At 43.8% G+C, this 25320-nt stretch overlaps 1 protein-coding gene across 1 annotated transcript in view; it reads left to right on the top strand.

The window, feature by feature from the left end:
• Positions 1-25004, top strand: part of LOC138954618 (transmembrane protein 114-like) — a gene marked incomplete at its 3' end in the record, with an annotated part of 42317 nt that extends 17313 nt beyond the window's left edge. Inside the window, 2 exon segments of the mRNA XM_070326420.1 lie at positions 23493-23597; positions 24867-25004. Coding sequence (XP_070182521.1) covers positions 23493-23597; positions 24867-25004 — 243 coding nt within the window.
• Positions 25005-25320: the final 316 nt, after the last annotated feature.

Here is a 25320-nt window from a genome sequence, read left to right as displayed (position 1 = left end):
GGTTGCTTCAATTTCGCTCCTCTCATTGCTGTCTCTGCGCTGAACTTGTTGTCAAATCTGATTACCTTGAGTCAAAATCCATCGCGATCCATGGAATAATGCAATCAGAGTTTCGAAAAGACCTCACCCAGCTCGCCGACTGCAGAAGTGGACTTCATCCTAAGGCTCAGTTAGATAATCTGAATGGGGGAGAATGATGAATATTGTTTGTGCAATCACAGTCGCTGTGGGCGCAAGCGTTGGTGGCAGTCATAATTATCGATCACTTCAAATATCACACTGTATCGATTATTGCGGCTCCCAGAGCAGACACTCTTCCACAGTTTCATACAGTCGCCAGTGCGTTTGTATTCAGTTGTTGACGTCCTCCTGTGATGGATCACTTTTCATTTATGTTTTGATTGATGTTTTCAAGCCTGCAGTAGAGTTTTTCTGCAGTCGATATACATTAACCCGATGCAGTAATGGCGTTAGTGGTGATTGTCGGAGAGAGAGAGAGAGACAGAGAGAGACAGACAGACAGCATTAAAACGATATCGTGGACATAACTGTTGGTGTCAAACCGAAGCAGCAGCTTCAGAAATGCAGTCTAGCTCTGTTTGTTTTTCCTTTTGAAAAAGGGACCGATAAGTTGCCCTTCCTTCTTCTTCGTCGACTCCCACGATCCCACATGTTTTTAGCGCACGAGTGGGTTTTTACGTGTATGACCGTTTTTACCCCGCCATTCAGGCAGCATACGCCGATTTCGGGGGAGGCATGCTGGGTATTTTCGTGTTTCTATAACCCTCCGAACTCTGACATGGGTTACAGGATCTTTTCCGTGCGCACTTAGTCTTGTGCTTGCATGTACACACAAAGTCACTAGCAGGTCTGCACATAAGTTGACCTGGGAGATTTGAAAAATCTCCACTCTTAACCCACCAGGCGGCAGCGACCGGGATTCGAACTCACGACCTCCGGATTAGGAGGCGCAGCCGACGTCGTAATTACCACACCGCCACTGCGCCCCATCAGTTGCCCTTCTGATCAAAAGACCAGTACAGTAATGCCGAACAAGTCAAAATACCATAATGTAATTTTGGAAGTCTTTCTCAAGCGTTTGAAATTTGAAAATGAAAATATTTCTTTCTTTCGTTAGACACTGGGAGGGCCAAACAAGAGAATCAGTATCATAGAAATCTGCATCGGAAAAGCATTACTTTCAAAGCGCAATATCCTCTAACTATTATCAATCAAAGCATAATTCTCAACTTCATGTTGCACATACATGTTTCAATGCTAAGTATTTGAACATAAGTACGGTCGTTGCCAAGTCCAACACGTCGGTTCTGTTTGGCACGTTCACACCCCACAAGCAGTGCCGCCTCATTTTTCATTCGGCTGAATAGTTTGGAGACTAAAATCTAACAGTAACACCGGTCATTCACTCCTTGACCCGTAGGTAGTTGGAGTTATATTGAGTGTACTACAGTGGGATCCCCCCATGTCAGACACCCAAATCAAAGACTCCCTCCCTCTTATGACCCAGTATTCTCAGATTGTCATTCCATAACCTCTGTACATTTGACCCTATTTCAAGTCTCCCTCCTTGTAAAGACCTGATTTTCTCTGATTTTTAGAGGTCTGAAAAGGCGTGCTCCATTGTACAAACAGTAGCAATCATTAACCGTGCAATAAGTCAGCAAGTTGAGGACTTGTTGGTTAGCTTATACTGCGGCCAACCGAGCGAAAATTAATAGTGACAGGCATGAAACTAAAGCGTCCGACTAGCAGGCGGTGTGTATTATTTGTATTGTGTGAAGGTATGCCGCCTATAGTATTGTGTGAATCAAGGCACAATGCCAGCTGTGAGGTTCACAATCTCAGTGGCAGTTTGCATTCACAGGCACATGCAACAAAAATCAGTGCACAGGTATTTGTATTTTGCAATTCAGCATGTTTGAATTGAACAATCTACACATTTTATTTAAAAAAATATAAAATAATTATCTCGATTTTCTCTGACGTGCAGTATAAATGCCGTTTTGTTGTTGTTGTTGCTGAATTTATTTCATAAATGTAAAGTATCAAATGTTCCCGTGCCTGTAAGGATGAAATACCTGACACGACGATGCCCTCCCCCCCCTCATCTACCTCCAGCACCCCCGCCTCCCACTACTTTAAGACATTTTTCAAAACATATAAAAGTTAAAGTTGTCGAGAAAACTAGGTCTTAAGAAGCAAAGGTAGTCATAAATTGCAGGTAAATATTGAGAGGTCGAGAACAGAAATCTCAGAAAGCAAGCTCTTAAAAGGGAAAGGAGCCAGACATATTGGGGGGAGGGGGAGGAGGGAGGCGATTAGAAGAGGGGGAGGGGGGGGGGGTACAGCAGTACAGCAGCCGTGACTTCAAACCGGGTAAAGTAGGTATCACAGGGTGGGGACATGAGATACTCCGATCTCTGAGTCTCGGGTACATTCCTTTCTGGACTGCGTGTAGTTTTAGTGCGGAAAAGAAGAGAGTTCACACGACTGAGAGAGAAAACTGCTGAGAGAAAATTGCCGGTTTCAGAACGCCAATTATCTGGGCCAAACCCTGTCATCCAATATGGGGGGATTTTTGTTGTTGAATGTGGGATGTGGCTTTAAAATTGCTTGACAGTGACTTGAGTTGCGGTTGCTGTATTTCTGTGGATGAGTATAGTTAGAAAGACGATTGGTGGGGGCCTTTGCACGATTCTGTCTATCATTCTCTCTGTCTGCTTGTTGCCTGTCTGTGTATATAGGCCTATGTCTGTCCGTCTGTCTGTCCGTCTGCCTTATCTCTCTCTTTCTCTCTGTGCATCTCTCTCTCTCTCTCTCTCTCTCTCTCTCTCTCTCTCTCTCTCTCTCTCTCTCTCTGTGCATGTGTGTGTGTGCATGTGTGTGTGTGTGTGTGTGTGAGTTTATGTGTGCATGTGTGTGTGTGTGTTTGTGTGTGTGTTTGTGTGTATGTGTGTGTGTGTGTGTGTGTGTCTGTGTGTGTGTGTCTGTGTGTGTCTGTATGTGGGTGTGATTGTTGTTGCACAGTAGTATTTCTATATGATCTGTCTATAACAATGTGTCGCAGAAAAGTTGTTAAGTCGAGATCGACATTATAGATGATGCATACATGTATGCATGGTGCGCAGTCTTTATGTTGTTCGACATAGTTTGGTGAGGAAAACTTATTGTTATGTTATTGGAAATTATATCAATAGTTACAAAGTATAATTTGTGTATAGTCCGTTTCAGTTTGATGATGCCTTTTTGATCACCAGACTGCTTCCTGAACGTACTGGTTAATTATTTAATCTTCAGCAGGGCAAATATGGGAGGATGAGCAAACTTTTTGAAAAGTGCAAAAGGCTTCGCGCACACATTTCTTCTTTATTGCAGGGGAAATAAGAAAGGCGTCGTTCGGTTTGATGTACATGCATCAATCGACATTTGGGGAAAGACGGAATATGGAGGCGAAATATCAACACGGGATGAACAGCTTTCAATAGTTTCATTGTGATTTAAAGAGGTTAAGTCAATATTGAGACAGCGCTTCAGACTTGCAGATGTGTAGAATCTACATGAATACAGCTTCGGTGAAACTTAGCTGTACCTTTGTTCTCGTATGCGTCAATCTATCTCTAGCCAGTGTTTGTCTATATAATGCTGTCTGTCTGTCTGTCTGTCTGTCTGTCTGACTGTCTGACTGTCTGACTGTCTGACTGTCTGTCTGACTCTTTCTGTCTGACTGTCTGTCTGTCTGTCTGTCTGTCTGTCTGTCTGTCTGTCTGTCTCACTGTTTATTTCTGTCTGTACGTCTCAGTGCTGGCTGTTTGTCTGTCTCTGTCTCTGTATTTGTCTCTGTCTGTGTTTGTGTGTGTGTGTGTGTGTGTGTGTGTGTGTGTGTGTGTGTGTGTGTGTGTGTGTGTGTGTGTGTGTGTGTGTGTGTCTCTCTCTTTCTCTCAATCATATACACGATTTATCCCTTCATGTGTCCGATGAAAAAGTTAGATGTGAGTTCTTCGCGGATGACTCTTCTGTTCACACCAGTCAAAAATCTTTGGAATCCGTCAACTCTTCTCTTCAAACAAGTGTGGATGAAATCACTGAGTGGTGCGTTTCTAATGCAATGATCATTCATCCGATTAAAACAAAGAGTATGGTGATAACCCCGAGACAAAAACACCAATTAAGTCCTTTACAGTTACAATCGTCAGTTGGTTCAACTCAAGTGCAGGAAGTTAGGGAACATAAATTATTGGGTGTTACCATTGATCAAGAGTTGAAATGGCAAACTCATTTGAGTAATATTTGCAAACTAGTACCTGTTATCAAAATTAAGGCATTACGCAGATTCTGCAGCACTCAAAATGTTCTATTACGCCCACATAATGCCTCATATAAACTTCGCATCGACACTTTGGGAAAACTGCAGTGATGTTCATTTAAAAAAACTCAATTCCCTGCAAAACTTATTCTGCATGATTTGAATAGGTTCACGGATGATAAACTAAAGCTCCTGAATTTCCTCCCCTTGAAAGATCAGTTGACGTTAAACAAGGCTGTGTTCATGTATAAAATTCTAAATGACGACTGTCCTAAATATTTGCAATCACATTTCAAACATGCCACAAAAAGATATGGGTCCCAAAAAATCATCCCTCCTATACCTTGCATAGACTTCTACAAATCGAGCTTAGCCTTCTCGGGAGCGTTTCTCTGGAACTCCTTCCCCCAACAGATAAGAAATGCAACTTCAGTAAAAATGTGTAAGAGGCAGTCACGTTCACACATCATTCGTGAATGAAATGTCTTGTTCGATTGTTATTTTGTTAAACATTTTGTACTAGTGTTAACGGATGTGTAGCTGATCGGAGCAACTTTATTCCCAAATGAAAGGTATAACTATGTCAATGTAATTTTGTAATTTTTGAGTTCTCCTTATGTAATTCCTTAAATGCACATTGTGTTGCATTCCATACAATGTATTTCTGTATTTTATATGATTGAATTTATATTTTTTTTATGTGCGTCTGTCTTTATGTGTTGTATAAAGGACAGGTTGGAAGAATAGGCTTTGCCTGAAACCTTTATCCTTTTGTAATAAAGTTCTGAGTCTCTGTCTCTCTCTCTCTCTCTGTCTCTCTCTCTCTCTCTCTCTCTCTCTCTCTCTCTCTCTCTTTCTCTCTTCCCGCAGTGGGGCACTGCGGTTATGAAATTAAAGGCCCCTCCTGTTTTTGGAACCGCAGGAGCTTTCTAGTTTGCTGTTAGGTAGATTTTTGGTTCCTCTTTCCTGTCATGCTCTCTTTTTCTTCATGAATTCTTTTCTTTTTTCTGCCTTCTTGCTCATTCACCTGTATTTTTTCCAAAAATCTCTTCTCTTGCCGCTTGTCTCGCGATTCATGTATAGTTTAATCTGTTAGTGTTCTGATGTAAGTCCAGCAGTAGATAGGTTAAGCCTATTTTAACATACTGGAAACTGGTAATCTTCCAGTAGGTATTAATTTAGTTTTACTAAAGCCTGCTGGGACACAAGTAATGGGTTAGTGCATTTGTAAACAGGAATCGCTTGACAAGTGGCCCCCTTCATCCCCCCTTCCTCGTCCTGATATGGCTCTGCGTAGTCGGCTGGACGTTAAGCAACAAATAAACAAACAAACTCTCTCTCTCTCCCTCTTTCTCTCTTTCTCTCTCTCTCTCTTTCTGTCTCTCTCTCTCTCTTTCTCTCTCTCTCTCTCTCCCTCTCCCTCTCCCTCTCTCCCTCCCACCCCCCTCTCCTTTCATGTGCCCTGTTTTTCACCTATCTCTCTGCCAGGTATATTTTACACAGCAACTCTCGCTGATTCCGTGTATACCTATATAGAACGAGGACTTGTTTGCGCAGGGCCAATGGACACGTTTTTGTCTTGCCTTTGTTTGCTCTACACAAACACATACATGCATAAGATTAATAGTTTTCTCCTGACACTGAATACTCGTTCACTGTGGATTTAGTCTGCGCGGTTGCGCAACAGCTCTTTACTTTTAATGCTGTTCGCCTTTTGTCGTTGCCACATTTTCTGTATGCGCTCTGTTTACCTTGTCACGTTTGCCTTTTACGTATTCTGTGTGTGTGTGTTGATATTTCCGTGTTTAAAAAAAATGAGTCGGACTTTATACGTGACCTAGCTCTGAGTAATCTTGTACGACTGTTAATTCGTTTTTCTCAGATTTGATTCACCCGATACTTTTGCTTTGTTATTTCCTTGTGTCACACCGAATTCAAGATTCTTCGCAATCGCGTGTGAATACAAGTTTGAGAGTTGTCACTCCTTTTTTCATTAACCAAGGCACTGTAACTAGAATTGACGTGCACAGACACACGCAAAATCCAACTTTTATTCTTGACCGGACATAGCCCTTATTGATCAAGACTGTGGTTTACGAATGAACACACACATACAAACATTTATAAGAAGAATTAAAAGAAGTACAACAACAAAAACAAATGACTCAGTGTTGGAGCATCGACCACACAAGGCCTTCAAGACGCGCTGACGATTTTTTTCCTGTTATATTTTTCTATTTCTTTTTATTGTAACACAAGCAAGTATCTATGTATATTCCTACATGGTCCGGTTATATACATGTACGATTATGACACACTGATAAACGATCTGCCAACCCCAACTCTGGGGGTGGTCATCCTTACGGACTTAAAATCCTCGTTGCAAGCACTTGCATATGGCACCAAGAACAGAGGAGAGATGCAAACTGAAATTCATTTCTTATCCCACCAAATTATGACAAAAGGAACAGACTTTTCCCTCATGTGGCTGCCATCCCACACAGGAATCCGGGGAAATGAGATGGCGGACAGAGCAGCAAAAGCAGCGGCTATGTCAACCATGCCAGTGACAGACATTCGGCTCTCCTGTCAGGAAGCCAAACTGCTGCTAGCCAAGCTAAAAAGAGAGGAAAGAGAGCAGACACTGTCACAAACATGTGAAGAGAGAGGATGGATACACCTCCCCTACAATAGGAAAGGGCACCACCTCCCACTCCCCCCGAGACCCATGAGCCTGTTGCGTCGCTTGCGCACGGTCAGCAGCCGCATCTACTGGGACAAGGTAGTCTGTCAGTGTGGCAAGACTGGACACCTCACACACGTGTTTGAAGGTTGTGACACTCTCAAGGAAGAGATGTCTAGTCTCATCCGCAACAGAAGGGAGAATGCTCTCAGTCTGGGAGACTTTCTCCGCCCACACCCATCACTCGGAGAGAAACCGATGATGGTCTTGGTCACCAATCTGTTCACCTCAACTGTTGCGAGCTGGTTCTAGTGTGCTTGCAGCAAACCCAGCACAGCACAGATCCACTTCTGGAATCTTAAGTTAAATGTGTCCCAAGACACACATTTTGTAGTCCTGGCATCCTGAAAGGCAGAGGCCCCAACCTGCAGGTTTGCTTCCATACCAAAAACGCCTCCAGACACGGGAACTTGGGAGCAGAGGCAACAGCTCCGCTTGAACTTCAGAAACCACATGTGCCTCCAGACACACAGATCCCTTAGACGGCCGAGGCTGTGGCCTCTAAGGTTCTCTTGTACCAAACCGCCTCCTGACTCTGCATCAGATTACTTGTGCTGGCATCTGCTTACATTCCCGCAGTGGGGCACTGCGGTTATGAAATTAAAGGCCCCTCCTGTTTTTTGAACCGCAGGAGCTTTCTAGTTTGCTGTTAGGTAGATTTTTGGTTCCTCTTTCCTGTCATGCTCTCTTTTTCTTCATGAATTCTTTTCTTTTTTCTGCCTTCTTGCTCATTCACCTGTATTTTTTCCAAAAATCTCTTCTCTTGCCGCTTGTCTCGCGATTCATGTATAGTTTAATCTGTTAGTGTTCTGATGTAAGTCCAGCAGTAGATAGGTTAAGCCTATTTTAACATACTGGAAACTGGTAATCTTCCAGTAGGTATTAATTTAGTTTTACTAAAGCCTGCTGGGACACAAGTAATGGGTTAGTGCATTTGTAAACAGGAATCGCTTGACAAGTGGCCCCCTTCATCCCCCCCTTCCTCGTCCTGATATGGCTCTGCGTAGTCGGCTGGACGTTAAGCAACAAATAAACAAACAAACAATCTGCTTACATAGACCCACATTAAGTCACCACCGAGTGGTAGACACAGACGACATTTGGTAGCTCTGACTGCCAGCTTCACGGTAATGCGTACCCCCAGCGCGGCTCTGCTTGGGTGGGAATGTTCTGAGCAAAACACTATGTGTTACTCCATACCCCCCGCCCTCCATGGAACTTCTTGACCCCAACCAATTGTGGGGGGGGGGGGAGTTTGCCCAGTCGGTAGAGGCGCTGGCTTTAAAACCGGTTGTTACTATCAGCGTGGGTTCAACCCCCAAGTTCGGCGCGGGATGTGTGTCCCAGAGTCAACTTTGCGCACTCTCCTCGGTGTCCGAACACCCCCGTGTGCACGCATGCGCACGATAAAGATCCCAGGGTCACAGCGAAAGCCTCAGGCCTTGGAAACACGAATACATGCATGCAAAAATATGAAGCCCGGGTGTCCGTTCGGCCAACAACCAATAAAGTAACCATTTCAGCACTGACCCAAGACGACCCAACCCGGTCCCTAGCCCATTTCAGGTCTCCTCTAGCAGCCGGAAACCAGCTGTCTACATCACCCCCCCCCCCCCCCCCCTCGCATTTTTATTTTTTATGTTCATACAAAGCCGGGTTTTCCCGTGTAACATGCCCCTAATGGCTTTGCCGTGAGGGCGTAAAACTTACATTTTCTCTTTCTCGTACGATTATGAATGTCCGCAGAACTATAGCTACGTCAGCGTTCAACTCTGTGTGTGTGTGTGTGTGTGTGTGTGTGTGTGTGTGTGTGTGTGTGTGTGTATGCGTGCGTGCGTGCGTGCGTGCGTGCGTGCGTGTGTGCGTGCGTGCGTGCGTGCGTGCGTGTGTGTGTGCGAAAACAAACACTCACATTACCATTAAAAACAACAAGGAGAAATAAAACCAAGAGGGTAATTCGCTAGCGTAAATTTACCAACTTCAAAAAACCTCCGAATTGCTCTATCACTGCCATTTATGCGTCATCATATCTGATCCAAAGGTAGACAACTCACGTATTCACACAGTGGAGTGCCGAGTAACCTTAGCAGTTCTCACAGCAGTTTATGGCACTCTTTGTCACACTCACAACAAAGCATAAATATGCCTACTTTGAAAACTTGGCAAACATATTTCGCGGCCTTCAATGCGACATTCAAGCTATTCTGAAGATACAAAACCCGCACTTGTTCATACCGGGAAGTGCAGACTCTCAACAGTCAATTGTCACAATGCGTGGCCCTCACTGTCACACTGAAAGCATCGTACACTGCATTTCTACGTTACCTGCTTCACACACTTCATGTCCCTTTCAGTCTCTCAACTTGTGCTCTGGTTTGCGATGTCTATGGCTCGTTTGCACTTACTCTTTTGTTTAAACAGTTTTTTTTTATTCAGTTGCATAAATACAAAGCCGTAATTGAATGTTACATTAAAGGAGCTCAACAAGATAGACTTATAAATGTGCTCTTAGAAACACTTACTCTTTCAGTCATATATACATGTATTTTCACTTTACTTGGTACTTAAAGATGGCTGGAAGGCTTCGCGGTATTAACAGGAAAGACGTGGTTGACAAAGTCGCAGTAGTATTTGTTGATGACATTTTCGTGTTTTTAAAACAAAATTGTAATGGTGTGTTTTGTGTACTTCCATACTAGAGTAATGATCATGAATTCACACAGCCGTGTTTATACAATTATGTCCACTCAGGCAATCATGCTTATGCATAAGACATTGTCGCGTTAAACTACATGTATGTATTATTATGTCTATTCAGACATTCATGCTCAAGCAGTCACACAACCATTTTCACACAATAATGTTCATACAGACATTCATATTCATGTATGCACACCGCCCTGTTCACAAAACGATGTTCATTCAGACATTCATGTTCATACACTGATTCAGGCAGTATCTTACCATCACACAATAAGATTCATTCACACACAATTTGTCATCGTGTTCACACCTTAAACGGACACGTCATCGTTAGTGACAACTCTCAGCGAATCCCGCAGTGGGGCACTGCGGTTATGAAATTAAAGGCCCCTCCTGTTTTTGGAACCGCAGGAGCTTTCTAGTTTGCTGTTAGGTAGATTTTTGGTTCCTCTTTCCTGTCATGCTCTCTTTTTCTTCATGAATTCTTTTCTTTTTTCTGCCTTCTTGCTCATTCACCTGTATTTTTTCCAAAAATCTCTTCTCTTGCCGCTTGTCTCGCGATTCATGTATAGTTTAATCTGTTAGTGTTCTGATGTAAGTCCAGCAGTAGATAGGTTAAGCCTATTTTAACATACTGGAAACTGGTAATCTTCCAGTAGGTATTAATTTAGTTTTACTAAAGCCTGCTGGGACACAAGTAATGGGTTAGTGCATTTGTAAACAGGAATCGCTTGACAAGTGGCCCCCTTCATCCCCCCCTTCCTCGTCCTGATATGGCTCTGCGTAGTCGGCTGGACGTTAAGCAACAAATAAACAAACAAACAAACAAACTCTCAGCGAATATAACAGTCGCCTGAATCCGTAAGGTGATACGGGTATGTATACATCTTACATCCGGGTCCGGTTGTCGTGAAACTGTGCCAGTAATGGGACAGTAACTACAAGTTAATGGCGATAGGTGTCGTACATTTCACAAAGGCAGCTGGAAACACATGCACATGACGCCTGTCGACGACGGGTGAAGAAATAAATGATGCAGACGAGTATCGTGGGCCATGAACATCACTGCAGATAGGTTTCGTTGAATGACGACAAGTTGATCGTTTTGCTGAGTGACAACATCTATCGTTTCGTTGAATGACGACAAGTTGATCGTTTTGCTGAGTGACGACATCTATCGTTTCGTTTAAAGACGACAAGTTGATCGTTTTGCTGAGTGACGACATCTATCGTTTCGTTTAAAGACAAGTTGATCGTTTTGCTGAGTGACGACATCTATCGTTTCGTTGAATGACGACAAGTTGATCGTTTTGCTGAGTGGCGACATCTATCGTTTCGTATAATGACGACAAGTTGATCGTTTTGCTGAGTGACGACATCTATCGTTTCGTTGAATGACGACAAGTTGATACTTTTGAATGACAATATTTGGATATTTTCTTAAATGACGACATGCTAATCGCTTTGTTGAGTGACCACATGTTGGTTTTTTTCTTGAATGACGACATCAATCGTTTGGTTGAATAACGACATGTTGATCGTTTCTTAAATAACGACATTTTGATTGTTTTGCTAAGTGAAAACATTGTTATCGGTTGTTGAATAACGAAACTTTGATTTTGATCGTTGTGTTGAGTGACGACATTTAGACCGTTTTGTTGAGTGACGACAGTTTGAGCGGTGACGTTACTCTGCGTGGGAATGGCACGCAGTCCTGGGAGATTTTCCTGCAGGCAATAGACATTTTGCGGAAATACCTGTCATGGGTTTTATGCGTTGTGGAAGAAGTGAATGCCTTGAAGGTGAGGGTAGATGTCAACACGCCGGATGTGGAGCGAAATGTCAAGATGTAGGGTCCCGCTTGATATAACGCTATTTTTTTTTTACCAGCACTAGTGTGTGTGTGTGTGTGTGAGAGAGAGAGAGAGAGAGAGAGAGAGAGAGAGAGAGAGAGAGAGAGAGAGAGAGAGAGAGAGAGAGAGAGAGCCTTCAGGGACAGAGACTAATACAAAGAGACAAGCACAACATTAATCAATTTCAAAGACAGAAAAGAAAGGAAAGACAGACAGAGACAGAGGTGCAGACAAACACACAAACAGAGAAATACAAATACGCAAAAAGACAGACTTGTATCTCCACAGAGGCCAAAAAGACAGACTTGTATCTCCACAGAGGCCAAAAAGACAGACTTGTATCTCCACAGAGGCCAAAAAGACAGACTTGTATCTCCACAGAGGCCAAAAAGACAGACTTGTATCTCCACAGAGGCCAAAAAGACAGACTTGTATCTCCACAGAGGCCAAAAAGACAGACTTGTATCTCCACAGAGGCCAAAAAGACAGACTTGTATCTCCACAGAGGCCAAGAGAAGGCGTCGTATTGTTGGTACGGGCCGTGCTAGGCGATGACAGCAGCGACAGTGGCCAAGACAAATGATACAAATGTGTTGTGTCAGGCCCGTTCGGTACTTACAGTCACAGTCAACATCCTTTACAATGTTGTCTTTGGTATTGTCCCCGTTTTGTGAATTTTGCAAAAAGAAAAATCTGTTGTTGTTGTTGCTTTTGTGTCTCTCGAGTGTCCACTTTAACTAAATGGTCGTTAGAGGATCTTGTAACCTAAGGATCTTTGATTTGTCCTGGATGAAACGTTCGAAAAATGTACCCTTTCTTAATAAGCTTGTATATATATATTTTTATTTTTTTTATCGTTTTCGAGGTTTAAGTTTTTTGTGTTTTTTTTTTTTAGATCGAAAGAGAAAGAGAGAGAGAAAGAGAGAGAGAAAGAGAGAGAGAAAGAGAGAGAGAGAAAGAGAGAGAGAAAGAGAGAGAGAAAGAGAGAAAGAGAGAAAGAGAGAGAAAGAGAGAGAAATAGAAAAAGAGAGAGAAAGAGAGAAAGAAAGAGAGAGAGAAAGAGAGAGAAAGAGAGAGGGAGAAAGAGAGAGAGAGAGAAAGAGAGAGATAGAGAGAGAGAGAAGGAGAGAGAGAGAAAAAGAGAGAGAAAGAGAGAGAGAAAGAGAAAGAGAGAGAAAGAGAGAGAAATAGAAAAAGAGAGAGAAAGAGAGAAAGAAAGAGAGAGAGAAAGAGAGAGAAAGAGAGAGGGAGAAAGAGAGAGAGAGAAAGAGAGAGAGAAAGAGAGAGAAAGACAAAGAGAGAGAAAGAGAGAGAGAAAGAGAGAGAAAGAGAGAGAAAGAGAGAGAAAGAGAGAAAGAGAGAGAGAAAGAGAGAGAAAGAGAGAGGGAGAAAGAGAGAGAGAGAAAGAGAGAAAGAAAGAGAGAGAAAGACAAAGAGAGAGAAAGAGAGAGAGAAAGAGAGAGAAAGAGAGAGAAAGAGAGAGAAAGAGAGAGAAAGAGAGAGAAAGAGAGAGAAAGAGAGAGAGAAAGAGAAAGAGAGAGAGAGGAAGAGAGAGAGAGAGAAAGAGAGAGAGAGACAGACAGACAGACAGACAGAGACAGAGCAGAGAGAGAAAGAGAAAGAGAGAGAGAGAAAGAGAGAGAGAGAGAGAAAGAGAGAGAAAGAGAGAAAGAAAGAAAGAGAGAAAGAGAGAGAGAGAGAGAGAGAGAGAGAGAGAGAGAGAGAGAGAGAGAGAAAGAAAGAAAGAGAGGGTCTAGACAAATTAAAATCTGTAGTCAAGGAGAGATGTCATGATGTCATGTTGTGTCAGAGACTTGCCTTGTTAGTTGCTACGCGTGTTAGTGTTTTCCATTTTTGACGGATAGGTCCCATGTCAGGAATGTAATTTATTGGCTGTGTGTGGCGTTCCTTCAAGTTTTTTTATGCGTACATTGTTTTGTCGTTGAATCATCACAATTGCCCCAGTAAGATAATCAATTGGGTTAATTTACCTTCTTAACTTTTATCACCTTTATCTCTGTGTTTTTCTTCACAACGTGTCCGGCTAGTTTATATTCATTCCCAGCAGGCACGTGCACTTGTAAGTGACAAACAACGGAGCTTAGCCCATTTTAACGTGTAAATTGTAATGTGTAAATTAGGTGTTTGCTGTTTCTGTGTTACTAGCCTGAGTGATTTAACACGTTGCGTGGTTGAAAGAGCATTCTGCTGAATAATTCATGAACGATCTTGAGCTAAACGCAAATTGAGGTATTGATTGCTTGAAATTTGAAAATAGGCCCACTCCATGTCTCTCTGTCGCACTGTCTCTGTCGCGCTGTCTCTGTGTGTCCCTCTGTCTCTGTCTGTGTGTCTCTCTTTTGCTGTCAGTCTGTCTGTCTCTCTATCTGTCTCTGTCCCTCTGTCTTTGTCTGTCTAGATCTGTCTCGCTCTCTACCTGTTTTTGTCGCGCTGTTTCTATCCGTCTGTCTCTGTCTGTTTCTCTTTTTCTGTCTGTCCGTCTCTCTGTCTCTCTACCTGTCTCTGCCGCGCTGTCTCTGTCCCTCTGTCTCTCTCTTGCTGTCTGTTTGTCTGTCTGTTTCTCTTTTGCTGTCTGTCTGTCTGTCTTTCTGTCCGTCTGTCTGTGTCTGATTTTGTGTGTTCACAAACACCCAACCAGTCAAACAAGAGAAGTACGCCTGCTTATGTGTACCTGTCTACCCTGCGTGTCCAGTGTTTTGTAAGTACGCAAGTACTTTGCTAGGTCTCTCCGTCCCCACTTCTTCACCATCACCCACCCACCCCCCCCCCCCCCACCACCCACCCCGCCTCGCCTTGTTGTTTTCTATTCCTCCCAAATGGAGTTCTGACTTTAATCTCCTCTTTCAGCCTTTGACCTTACCTTTATAAATGACAGGATTTTTCACTAACAGGCAATCAACTTACCTGTATAATGCACCATTAATAACGCGCCCGTGCGAGCTTTATTGCGGCATTGCACGACACTGCTGACACAGTGAGGTCAGTGAATATTTATTTAACATAAGTTGTCCACAGAAGTCTCGTAAATGGTATCCCTTTTTATGTGTAGGACACACACATCAAATGTATCCATATTTATGTTTGTAATATCCCTGTTTATGTTAAATACATATTCATTGACCTCACTGTGACAGCAGTTTCGTGTAATATATTAACGCTGGACATACGCATGTTATGTTTATGGTCAGTTGCGGCTTTGATGTCCACTAGAGGTCATTCTCCACAATTCATTATATGAACCGTTTTCTGTTCCTTTTAGGCTGAGATAAAAACAATATTAGGTGTTTGCTTTGTCTTAATTAAGATACACACGTCATGCATAGTTCATCAAACTATGTTCTGATGAACGATGATTAATTTTATCAAATAATTGCCAACAGTGTATTTTGGTACAGCCATTTGGTGTGTACAATCCCACTGTAATTAATACTGTGTTTCCTGTGCAAACCGTATATATGTCAGTATTCTCCCCTTTGAATGATTTCCTGTAACCTCTCAGCTGTCCTTCTCACCACACAGAGGCTAGCACGCAAGTACAGACGTACGTACACACTCACGCACACACACGCACACACACGCATACACACACGCGCTCACGCACGTACGCACGCACGCACGCACGCAACAAACACACACACGAACACACAACACAGTCACATTAAGCACACCAATGTTCTCTGTTTGTACAAACACAATACTGTGTTCGTAACCAGAGAAGACACGATCACAGACGAACACTACAAATCAGCAGAAACTTTACCCGACGTGACAAGAACAGGGGCACTTAGAGGAAGACAGGACAAAGGACGCCAATGATATGGAAGATGGTATCACACAGTCGTGGGTACATGCCACACGAGTCATTGTGTGTGTGTGTGGGTGGGAGGGGAGATTGTGTGTGCGTGTGTGTGTGTGTGTGTGTATGTGATGGGGGAGGCCGCGTGTGTGTGTCAGTAATGAAGGAGGGAGTGTGTGTGTGTGTGTGTGTGTGTGTGTGTGTGTGTGTGCGTGCGTACGTGCGTGAGCGCGTGTGTGTATGCGTGTGATGGAGGAGGCCGCGTGTGTGTGTCAGTAATGAAGGAGGGAGGGTGTGTGTGTGTGTGTGTGTGTGTGTGTGTGTGTGTGTGTGTGTGCGTGCGTACGTGCGTGAGCGCGTGTGTGTATGCGTGTGTGTGTGTGTGTGTGTGTGTGTGTGTGTGTGTGAGTGAGTGTGTGTGTTTGTCAGTGTGTGTGTGTGTGTGTGTGTGTGTGTGTGTGTGTGTGTGTGTGTGTGTGTGTGTGTTGCGATCGTGGGTGTGTCTGTTTGTCTGCCTTTCTGTCTGTCTGTCTGTCTGTCTGTCTATTGTGTGAGACTTGCATTTTTTTTTAATTTTTTTTTTTTATAAATACATGAGATAACAATTTTGGAACAGACGAGTAATGAAACGAAACATGATAGTTGTTTTTATAGTTGTTTTTTATAGTTGTTTTTGGTAAGGACTGTGCCTTCAAAATGTTCACGACTGACGGGGTCAAGGGAAACAATTGTTTCCACCTGGCTTTCAGAAAGAAAGATCCTCTTGTTCAGAGCAAGAGGTTTCGTCTTACAGTTTCATAGCTGTTCTTTGTGCGAGGTCGGTTTTTGTCTGAGGGCTTGGCACAAACTATTTTCCTGTCGCGCATTCCACGTATGGGATGAAGTAAGCTTAAATGAGTGTGTCGCAAAAACCGCGATTGCATTTTGTCGCAATATCGGCCTAATATTTCGCAAAATGCGACAAGTTCGAAGCCCTGTGTCTGGGCGAAGGACCACCCTAAAATCCATATTACAAATGTGTCTTTCTCTTTTTCTTCCACCATAAAAACAGCAAAAATAAATGAATGAAATAAATCGATTTTCATTAGTCGGAAAAACACCGGTGTAAACTCATACATATTATGTCCCTTTTTTGTGTGTTTGATTTTCTCACCCAACGTTCTGGTCGGTAAATAAAGCTCGCGTGTTTTCGTTCGATTTCCCAAATCGATAAACAGTACACAATTCTCTCATGTTGAAATGCAACCCGCACTGCGAACAAATACTGTGCAGCAACGAATGATCGCATTCACAGCTGTTAAAAATTGGCTTTGGCAAGTAAAAATCAAGCCTCTGTTTGCCAACGAGAGGCCTGCGCGATGTGTTTGTATTGGAATTAAGCAGAATTATGTTTATGTTGATGACTGTGATTAATGACATGCGTGTTTTGTTCTAGTGATATACAGACATATTGACAGACAGAGAGAGAAAAAGACAGACAGACAGATGGATATAGATAGACAAGAACACAGACAGACAGACAGACACACAGACTAAAGAGAGCCAGAGAGACAGAGAAAGACAGGGATACAGTCAGACGAACAGACAGACAAAAATGTGACGAGATTTAGAGAAGTCATGTCAACACAGCAAATTGAGCTCAACAATGTTTGTCATGATCCGTTCAAATACCCCAGGAGGGAAGAGATGATCCCCTGCTGTCACATCAAACTCCTGTCTGTTTGTGTACGGTGGGGTTAAGAAGTTGTCACTGTCAGCCAACGGGCAAGACATTAAGAGGGAATGATTGTGTTAATGACCGATTTTACTTGTGCGATTCATTGCAGGTATAGAGTGCTTTGTGTGTGTGTGTGTGTGTGTGTGTGTGTGTGTGTGTGTGTGTGTGTGTGTGTGTGTGTGTGTGTGTGCGTGCGTGTGTGTGAGTGTGTGTGAGTTATCTCCCTTTAGTTCTCTCCGTTTCATGCTACCTCCCATTTCCTCCCCCCGACCCCTCCCTCCCCCACCTATCTTTATTGTTGACATGTCATACTTTCAAATGCGTGCACAACCTATCTTTCGTCGCACGAGGAAGAAACATCTTTTGCGTACATTGCAAGAGAAGGAAAATGTACCTCAGTCAAGGAAGAAAAACCTCATTAAGAATACTAATTAGCATTCTAGGATGACTGACATAGGTTTTCGCACTGTCTTACATCATTAAAAGAGACAGACATCATTATAATTATCGTGGAAACATTTCTTTCTCTCTTGTTTGAAGGCATTTTTATGACGCTGTCTGTGACATTTAACGACATGCATAAACACTACGGTATAATCTTATAACTATGTTATGAAGAAACAGTCCTCTGCGCATATATCAAACTGTTTCTGTTTTAATTTCCCATCGCCCAGGTTTTGAGGAAAATAAACAAATATAAAAAAGGGAGGGGGGGGGGGGGGTGGGTCAGAAAATGTACACATAATACACAAGGTCGTAAGCTACACATTGGCGAATTCACTTATCTGTTCATTGTTAACATGCGTGTGTGTGTGTGTGTGTGTGTGTGTGTGTGTGTTTGTGTGCGTGCGTGCGTGCGTGCTTGCGTGTGTGTGTGTGTGTGAACATAGGTTGTTCATGCAGTTTCAGAAAAACGGTATGGCTTGTACATAAAGTAGACCTTGACGAGCCCCAAAATTTAAAACGCAAAACATGGGTACAATTTGTGTTTATCTTCCAACAGTTTTCAGCGCGATACCTAAAAGTTTATTGTGTGACGTATGCCGGGTTTTTCACATGTTTGTGAGTTTACTCATAAAGATGACCCTGACCTTCCTTCAAACGTAATGGCCTACACGGGTTTCTCGCATTTTATCCTTAACTCGCGTTTCTATGGGAAGAAATATGTCATCCGGCCTCCGCGAAATGTGATTAGTGAGACGCGTATTTACCCGTGGTATAGGGAAAGAGTTGTATTGCTGAATTGAATCAGTTGACACTTAAACCTGTTGTTGTACAACACTTCTGAATGATTGGGTCGTTGAAACAAACACACAGACGGTGAGACAGACAACTAGCAGACACACAGACAGATAGATCAGCAGACGGACAACTAGCAAACACACAGACAGATAGATCAGCAGACGGACAACTAGCAAACACACAGACAGATAGATCAGCAGACGGACAACTAGCAAACACACAGACAGATAGATCAGCAGACGGACAACTAGCAAACACACAGACAGATAGATCAGCAGACGGACAACTAGCAAACACACAGACAGATAGATCAGCAGACGGACAACTAGCAAACACACAGACAGATAGATCAGCAGACGGACAACTAGCAAACACACAGACAGATAGATCAGCAGACGGACAACTAGCAAACACACAGATAGATCAGCAGACGGACAACTAGCAAACACACAGACAGATAGATCAGCAGACAGACAACTAGCAAACTCACAGACAGATAGATCAGCAGACGGACAACTAGCAAACACACAGACAGACCAGCAGACGGACAACTAGCAAACACACAGACAGATAGACCAGCAGACGGACAAACCGACAGATATACGCGCAGATAGGAAGGCAGTCTAACTAGCCAACAGACAGACTGACACGCAGACGTAGAGACAGAAAGCCAGACAGACATATAGATGTACACAAATGGCCCGGAGACAAACTAAACTAAGAAAGAAAGACACACACAAGTCTAACATTAAAAACAACCTGTTCGTGCTTGCTCAGTTGTTTGTTTGTTTGTTTGTTCTCTAACTGGTTGGCTAGTTGGTTCAGAAGGTGGGGGAGGAGGCTGAGGTCAGACAAAGTGTGTAAACATGTCTGTATCTTATCCATGATATTAATCGCAATGACCTCTGGTCAGCTACAAACGTTAGCCACATAGCAAAACGCAAATCCTACCTGTCTTTACCTACACAGAAGCGTACGTAGCCAGAGGTGCAAATCAAAGGAACGCTTGTACGGAGCCATAGATACGGCATAACAAAGAGATGCTATCATCACCACAAAACCCCAAGGGAAGTCGGCGCGTTTCGGATTTTGTTTTGACGATGATGGGGACCGAGTTCACCTGCTTTTTACTCGTGGTTGGTGACCACAGAATCGTCGATCTCATAATGCGCACCGTTTTGCGACTCTCATACATTACGAGTGACGTTCGCTTTTGCTCGTTTAATTGTTTGAGCCTTTATCGTTTAGAACGGTTGGATACAATACACTGTGAGAGGGGGTACCCTACATTGAAATCAGGTGGGTTTTTATTTTTTTAAATAAGAAGACACAAAAAAAGAAAGAAATAAAGAAAGAAACAAACAGGCCTTTGCTTCGAATTACTTCGGAAAATTGTATCGCAAAAGCGAGAACTGATTTCCCGTTAAATATTATGTATGATGTTGATAATAACATTATTTTTACGTCCTCAGTTAAAGCAGTGACGTGTACTGCATAGTAATCACTTAGCTTCGTCAATGATGGGTTCGCTCATTGCGGTGCCATTTATTGTGGGTGATGGTGGTCGAAATGGACCCCTTCAGACCTTATGGAGATATATGTACTGTAACTGTACTCGTGTAGCGTCGCCAGTTATGGGGTCGCCGAATTTGGAGTTACGCGTGGCGGGTTAGTGGTCGAAGCCGATCCCTTCAGCCGAGCTGTCCAGTTAATGTCTTCAGGGGAAAGGTTTACTCTCGTGTGTTTTTTGAAAGTCATGAACTTTGTCTCGTCATTCTGTCTCCTTGCTGTTGATACTGTGGGTGTTCTTTGGGTTACACACCAGGCACCTACTGCTCGTTTGCATATATATATATATATATGATTAAACCTTATATACTTACCTCGGGTTATTCTTGTTCAGTGTTACAATCGGCTCCGAAAGGGTTTGACTCTCCAGTAGGCTGTCTGTGAAAAGTTCTCTCTTGATCTAATTCTTACCCCCTCCCCCCACCTCTTCCATTACCTCTGGCGTGCTCGCTGCTTTCAAAATTCCACGTTGGAATGTAAGCAGCAGAGACACACAGAGTAAAGGATGACCTCCCTTGCTCATGACGTAATTTTTCTGTTTGGTGTGTGCACAAATGGAAGGATTTGTGTATCCCAAGTAAAGTCCGGGATGGATCTGTGCTGAAACTTACAAGGCGGTCAACTCGGGGAGGAGGGGGGGGGGATGTGCCGTCAAGGTCATTTGGGTGCTGAATGGGGAGGGGCTCCTACGATAGCTGACCACAGAGAATAAACGAAGGTAAAAGAGAAATGTTTGACATGTCTTACACAAATCACAGCGCAACAAGCATGAGGTCCGTGTATGTACTTGCCCATCGGTCTTCATGCATGGCATGGCGGCCACGCGAGTTTCGGACTGGAGAAGCCAGTCAGCCGGCCATGCAGCATGTCTGGTCTGTCCGACGACATACATTTGCTCATCGGTCTTAAAGGCACATATTTCCCCGTGTAAACGACGCGGCTGACCATCTCAGATCTGTCCAAACGTCCACGTGCAATAAGGCGATTCCTCCACTTGGTCACATACCCAATATCTAACAGCCTAGGCAGGGTTGGAATTTGTTTAATTAAAATGACTTTTTTAAAAGCCGCAAGTGTCAATCTACAAAATTAATTCATCAATAAATTCCAACTATGCACAGGAAGCGGTCCGAATGTTGTTTGTTGGTATGTTTCCAAGTGGAGGGATGTGGTCTCAGCCAACATACACATCACGGCAGGTGTGAGACAGTGAGCAGACATTTTCCCACTGGAAGGATTGTGCCTTTAACGCATGCTATTCACGTGAGTTCGGGACACGGCTACAGACTGGAGAAGCCAGTTTGCCAGCCCACAGGTCTGGTCTGTCCGGTTCGGAAACAACTTTTTCAACATGGTGCGATGTCATTGATGTGACGTGTCTCCGTGTAGCGTGACGTATTGCTCCGTCACTGACAACCTCTGACTGGCTTAACAAAGTCTCTATACTTTGAGAGGTGGTTGGGGGAAGGGTAGTGGAGAAGGGCTGGGATGGGGAGGGCGAGAGGGAGGGAGAGAGAGAATTGAATTGAATTGAATTGAATTGAATTGAACTTTATTTAGCAAGGATTAAGATTTAAGGCTACGCCTTTTCTTACAATCTGTGCTTGGGACGCACAGACACACAATGATAAAATTGAAAAATTAAAAATTAAAACAATTAAAAAAAAGAGAGAGAGACAGAGAGAGTGAGAGTGTGAGAGAGAGTGAATTCTTGCATATGATAGGATTACACGAGACAACATAATGTTTCTGGATTAACAGTTTGACAGTCCAGACGAACATCTACCATTTATATGGAACAGTAACCACTTATCCACCAGAAGGTGTCTATGGATTTGCATATATATAGTAGGCTACACATCATTTAGGCGTGTCTGGTTAAGCTGTTTCTTTGGCATGTATCAAACGAAAAAGACGAACAAAATGTTTTACATAAGAGGCCCATTCCTTCCCTTGTAAACGATTTGTCCTGTCATCTGTAAACCTGGCAAGGCTTTTACAGGAAATAAGGTCATCCTTTCATGTTGGTACATGCCAAACATCTACAGTATGTCTGATTTAATATGCAGCATTTTGTTTTGTTTTCACGAAGGGTGATATCAGGCTTTGACATTTAACGTGCGCCACACACAAGACAGAAGTCGCAGCACAGGCTTCATTGTCTCACCCAGTCACATTATTCTGACACCGGACCAACCAGTCCTAGCACTAACCCCATAATGCCAGACGTCAGGCGGAGCAGCCACTGGATTGCCAGTTTTAAAGTCTTAGGTATGACCCGGCCGGGGTTCGAACCCACGACCTCCCGCTCACTGGGCGGACGCCTTACCACTAGGCCACCGTGTTGCAGTAATGCGCAGCATGGTACATCTTTGTTATGTACATTTTGTAACTAACACCTCAGTGTCAAAATCAATTCCTTGGCAAACTATTTCACTCTGCAAAGAAATCGGGTAAATTGTTGATTTTTGGTATCAGTCCAAATGGATGGTTTCTCTTCGTAGATTTGTGGTGGTAAAACATAGTTGATCTCACACGAGAAGAACAGCACCGTTTCAGTCGTATACCCCGTCTAATTCGCTATTCCCGTTATATAATATCATCGCGACAATAGCACGGTGGCCTAGTGGTAAGGCGTCTGCCCTGTGATCGGGAGGTCGTGGGTTCGAACCCCGGTCGGGTCATACCTAAGACTTTAAAATTGGCAATCTAGTGGCTGCTCCACCTGACGTCTGGCATTATGGGGTTAGTGCTAGGACTGGTTGGTCCGTTGTCAGAATACCCGCCGCGGGTTAGGGGGAAGAATTTACCCGATGCTCCCCAGCATGTCGTGAGAGGCGACTAACGGATTCTGTTTCTCCTTTTACCCTTGTTAAGTGTTTCTTGTATAGAATATAGTCAATTTTTGTAAAGATTTTAGTCAAGCAGTATGTAAGAAATGTCCTTTGTACTGGAAACTTGCATTCTCCCAGTAAGGTAATATATTGTGCTACGTTGCAAGCCCCTGGAGCAAATTTTTGATTAGTGCTTTTGTGAACAAGAAACAATTGACAAGTGGCTCTATCCCATCCCCCCCTTTCTTCGTCGCGATATAACCTTCGTGGTTGAAAACGACGTTAAACACCAAATAAAGAAAGGTGTCAGAATAATGTGACTGGGTGAGACATGAAGCCTGTGCTGCGACTTCTGTCTTGTGTGTGGCGCACGTTATATGTCAAAGCAGCACCGCCCTGATATGGCCCTTCGTGGTCGGCTGGGCGTTAAACAAACAAACAAACAAATCGCAACCATAAATCGTTCTCGTGTCATATTTTTCTCTTGAAAATGCGACTGTGAGCTCTCCGTTTGCAGACAAATACCCAAACGTACACGGCCGAACTGTCAGGTTTACAGACAGGAAAGAAAACCTAATCGACTAGCTATAACTGAGCGACTGATACTCGTAATATTGACTTTCGAAATAAATTTTAAAAAACCTGAATTATGTATGAATATTAATCGTAAATGTGATGTTGTTGTTCCAGTTCTGGATACCGAGCCGGGCGTTGTGGACGGATTCTGTTTCAACGTGAACTACGAGCTGCCTGAAAGCCGCGCCCAGTTCTCCGATGACTTCCTCGTCAGAATACGTGAGTTGGGGTTCTTAGTGTGCTTGTGTGTGTGTGTGTGGGGGGGGGGGGGGGGGGGCGGCTGGTGGATGTGTGTGTATGTGTGTGGGGAGTGATGGATGGTTGTGTGTGTGTGTGTGTGTGTGTGTGTGTGTGTGTGTGTGTGTGTGTGTGTGTGTGTGTGTGTATGCATACGTGCTTGGATGCGTTCGTGTGCGTGCAAGTGTGTGTGTGTGTGTGTGTGTGTGTGGGTGGGTGGGTGGGTGTGTGTGTGTGTGTACGTGTGTGGGTATGCGTGCATGTCAGAATACGTGAGTTGAAGTTCTTAGTGTGCTTGTGTGTGTGTATGTGGGTGGTGGGGGGGGGGGGGGGGCTGGTGGATGTGTGAGTATGTAGGGGGGTGATAGATGGTTGTGTGTGTGTGTGTGTGTGTGTGTGTGTGTGTGTGTGTGTGTGTATACGTGCATGGATGCGTTCGTGTGCGTGTAAGTGTGTGTGTGTGTGTGTGTGTGTGTGTGTGTGTGTGTATGTGTGAGTGAGTGTGTTGGTATGCGTGCATGTCAGAATACGTGAGTTGGGTTCTTAGTGTGCTTGTGTGTGTGTGTGGGGGGTGGATGTGTGTGTGTAGGGGGGGGGCGGTGGATGTGTGTGTGTAGGGGGGGGGGGTGATGGATGGTTGTGTGTGTGTGTGTGTGTGTGTGTGTGTGTGTGTGTGTGTGTGTGCGTGCGTGCATGTATGCATACGTGCATGGATGCGTTCGTGTGCGTGTAAGTGTGTAAGTGTGTGTGTGTGTGTGTGAGTGTGTGTGAGAGTGTGTGTGAGAGTGTGTGTGTGTGTGTGTGTGTGTGTGTGTTTGTGTGTGTGTGTGTGTTTGGCGTTTGTGCTACTGGCAGTCTATCTGTCAGACTGTCTCTCCGCCAGTCTGTCTTTATCAGGTACATGAATTATTCAGGAAATCCCTCGACCGAGTGTTTGTATTTCAAACTGAATCGGTATGCGTCAACTATCGTGGAGTGATGCCTGAGTACAACCCCTTCACTCAATGAGTTTTTGGTCCTCTTCTTCGGGACATATGTAGCAACATGCAAACAAACTTATGAATTAAGCATTTGAAAGGGGTATTTCGTGTCTCATTTTGAGGAAAAAGGTATATTTGGCGGGAAAGGAGGGGGGGGGTCTTCCGGAACCCAGGAACCCCCCCCCCCCCCTCCCTCTACACCCAGACTTCGTTATTCATGTTATCGTCACTGTTTCTTGTGTCGTGACCAAGTGTATGTATATTTGTGCAGACTTGCTTCGCCTGTTCCTGGCTTTCTACATCGTGGCCCTGGTGTTCTTCGTCTCGGCCTTCGTGTTCGGCCTCATCCTGTGCTGCTGGCGTATCTCGCGCTGGGCCTACGTGGCTGGACTCTGCGCCTATATCGCTGGTCAGTAGCATTGCTAATTTTTTTTAAATTTTATTTAATTATTTTAATGTTCGTGCACATCATTGTGTAGCGGTTTTTTCCTTCCGAATAGCATGCATCTGTCTGTCAGTATTATTATGCACGATTCGTTCTGAAAATCGATGCTGAATCGAGTTCTTCATAAGCCCTGGGCTCTAAAAACAATAAACAAACGAACGTTATGATTGTAGTTGAAAGGGGAAGACTCCATGCGGTACATTTTATGGGAAGTGGCTAAAGGCACGCACACACACACACACACACACACACACACACACACACACACACACACACACAC

The sequence above is a fragment of the Littorina saxatilis genome, unplaced genomic scaffold (genome assembly GCF_037325665.1).
Source record: "Littorina saxatilis isolate snail1 unplaced genomic scaffold, US_GU_Lsax_2.0 scaffold_575, whole genome shotgun sequence".
Lineage (NCBI taxonomy): Eukaryota > Metazoa > Mollusca > Gastropoda > Littorinimorpha > Littorinidae > Littorina > Littorina saxatilis.
The sequence above is the reverse complement of the archived record's forward strand: the minus strand, read 5'-3'. Positions and strand labels throughout refer to the sequence as shown.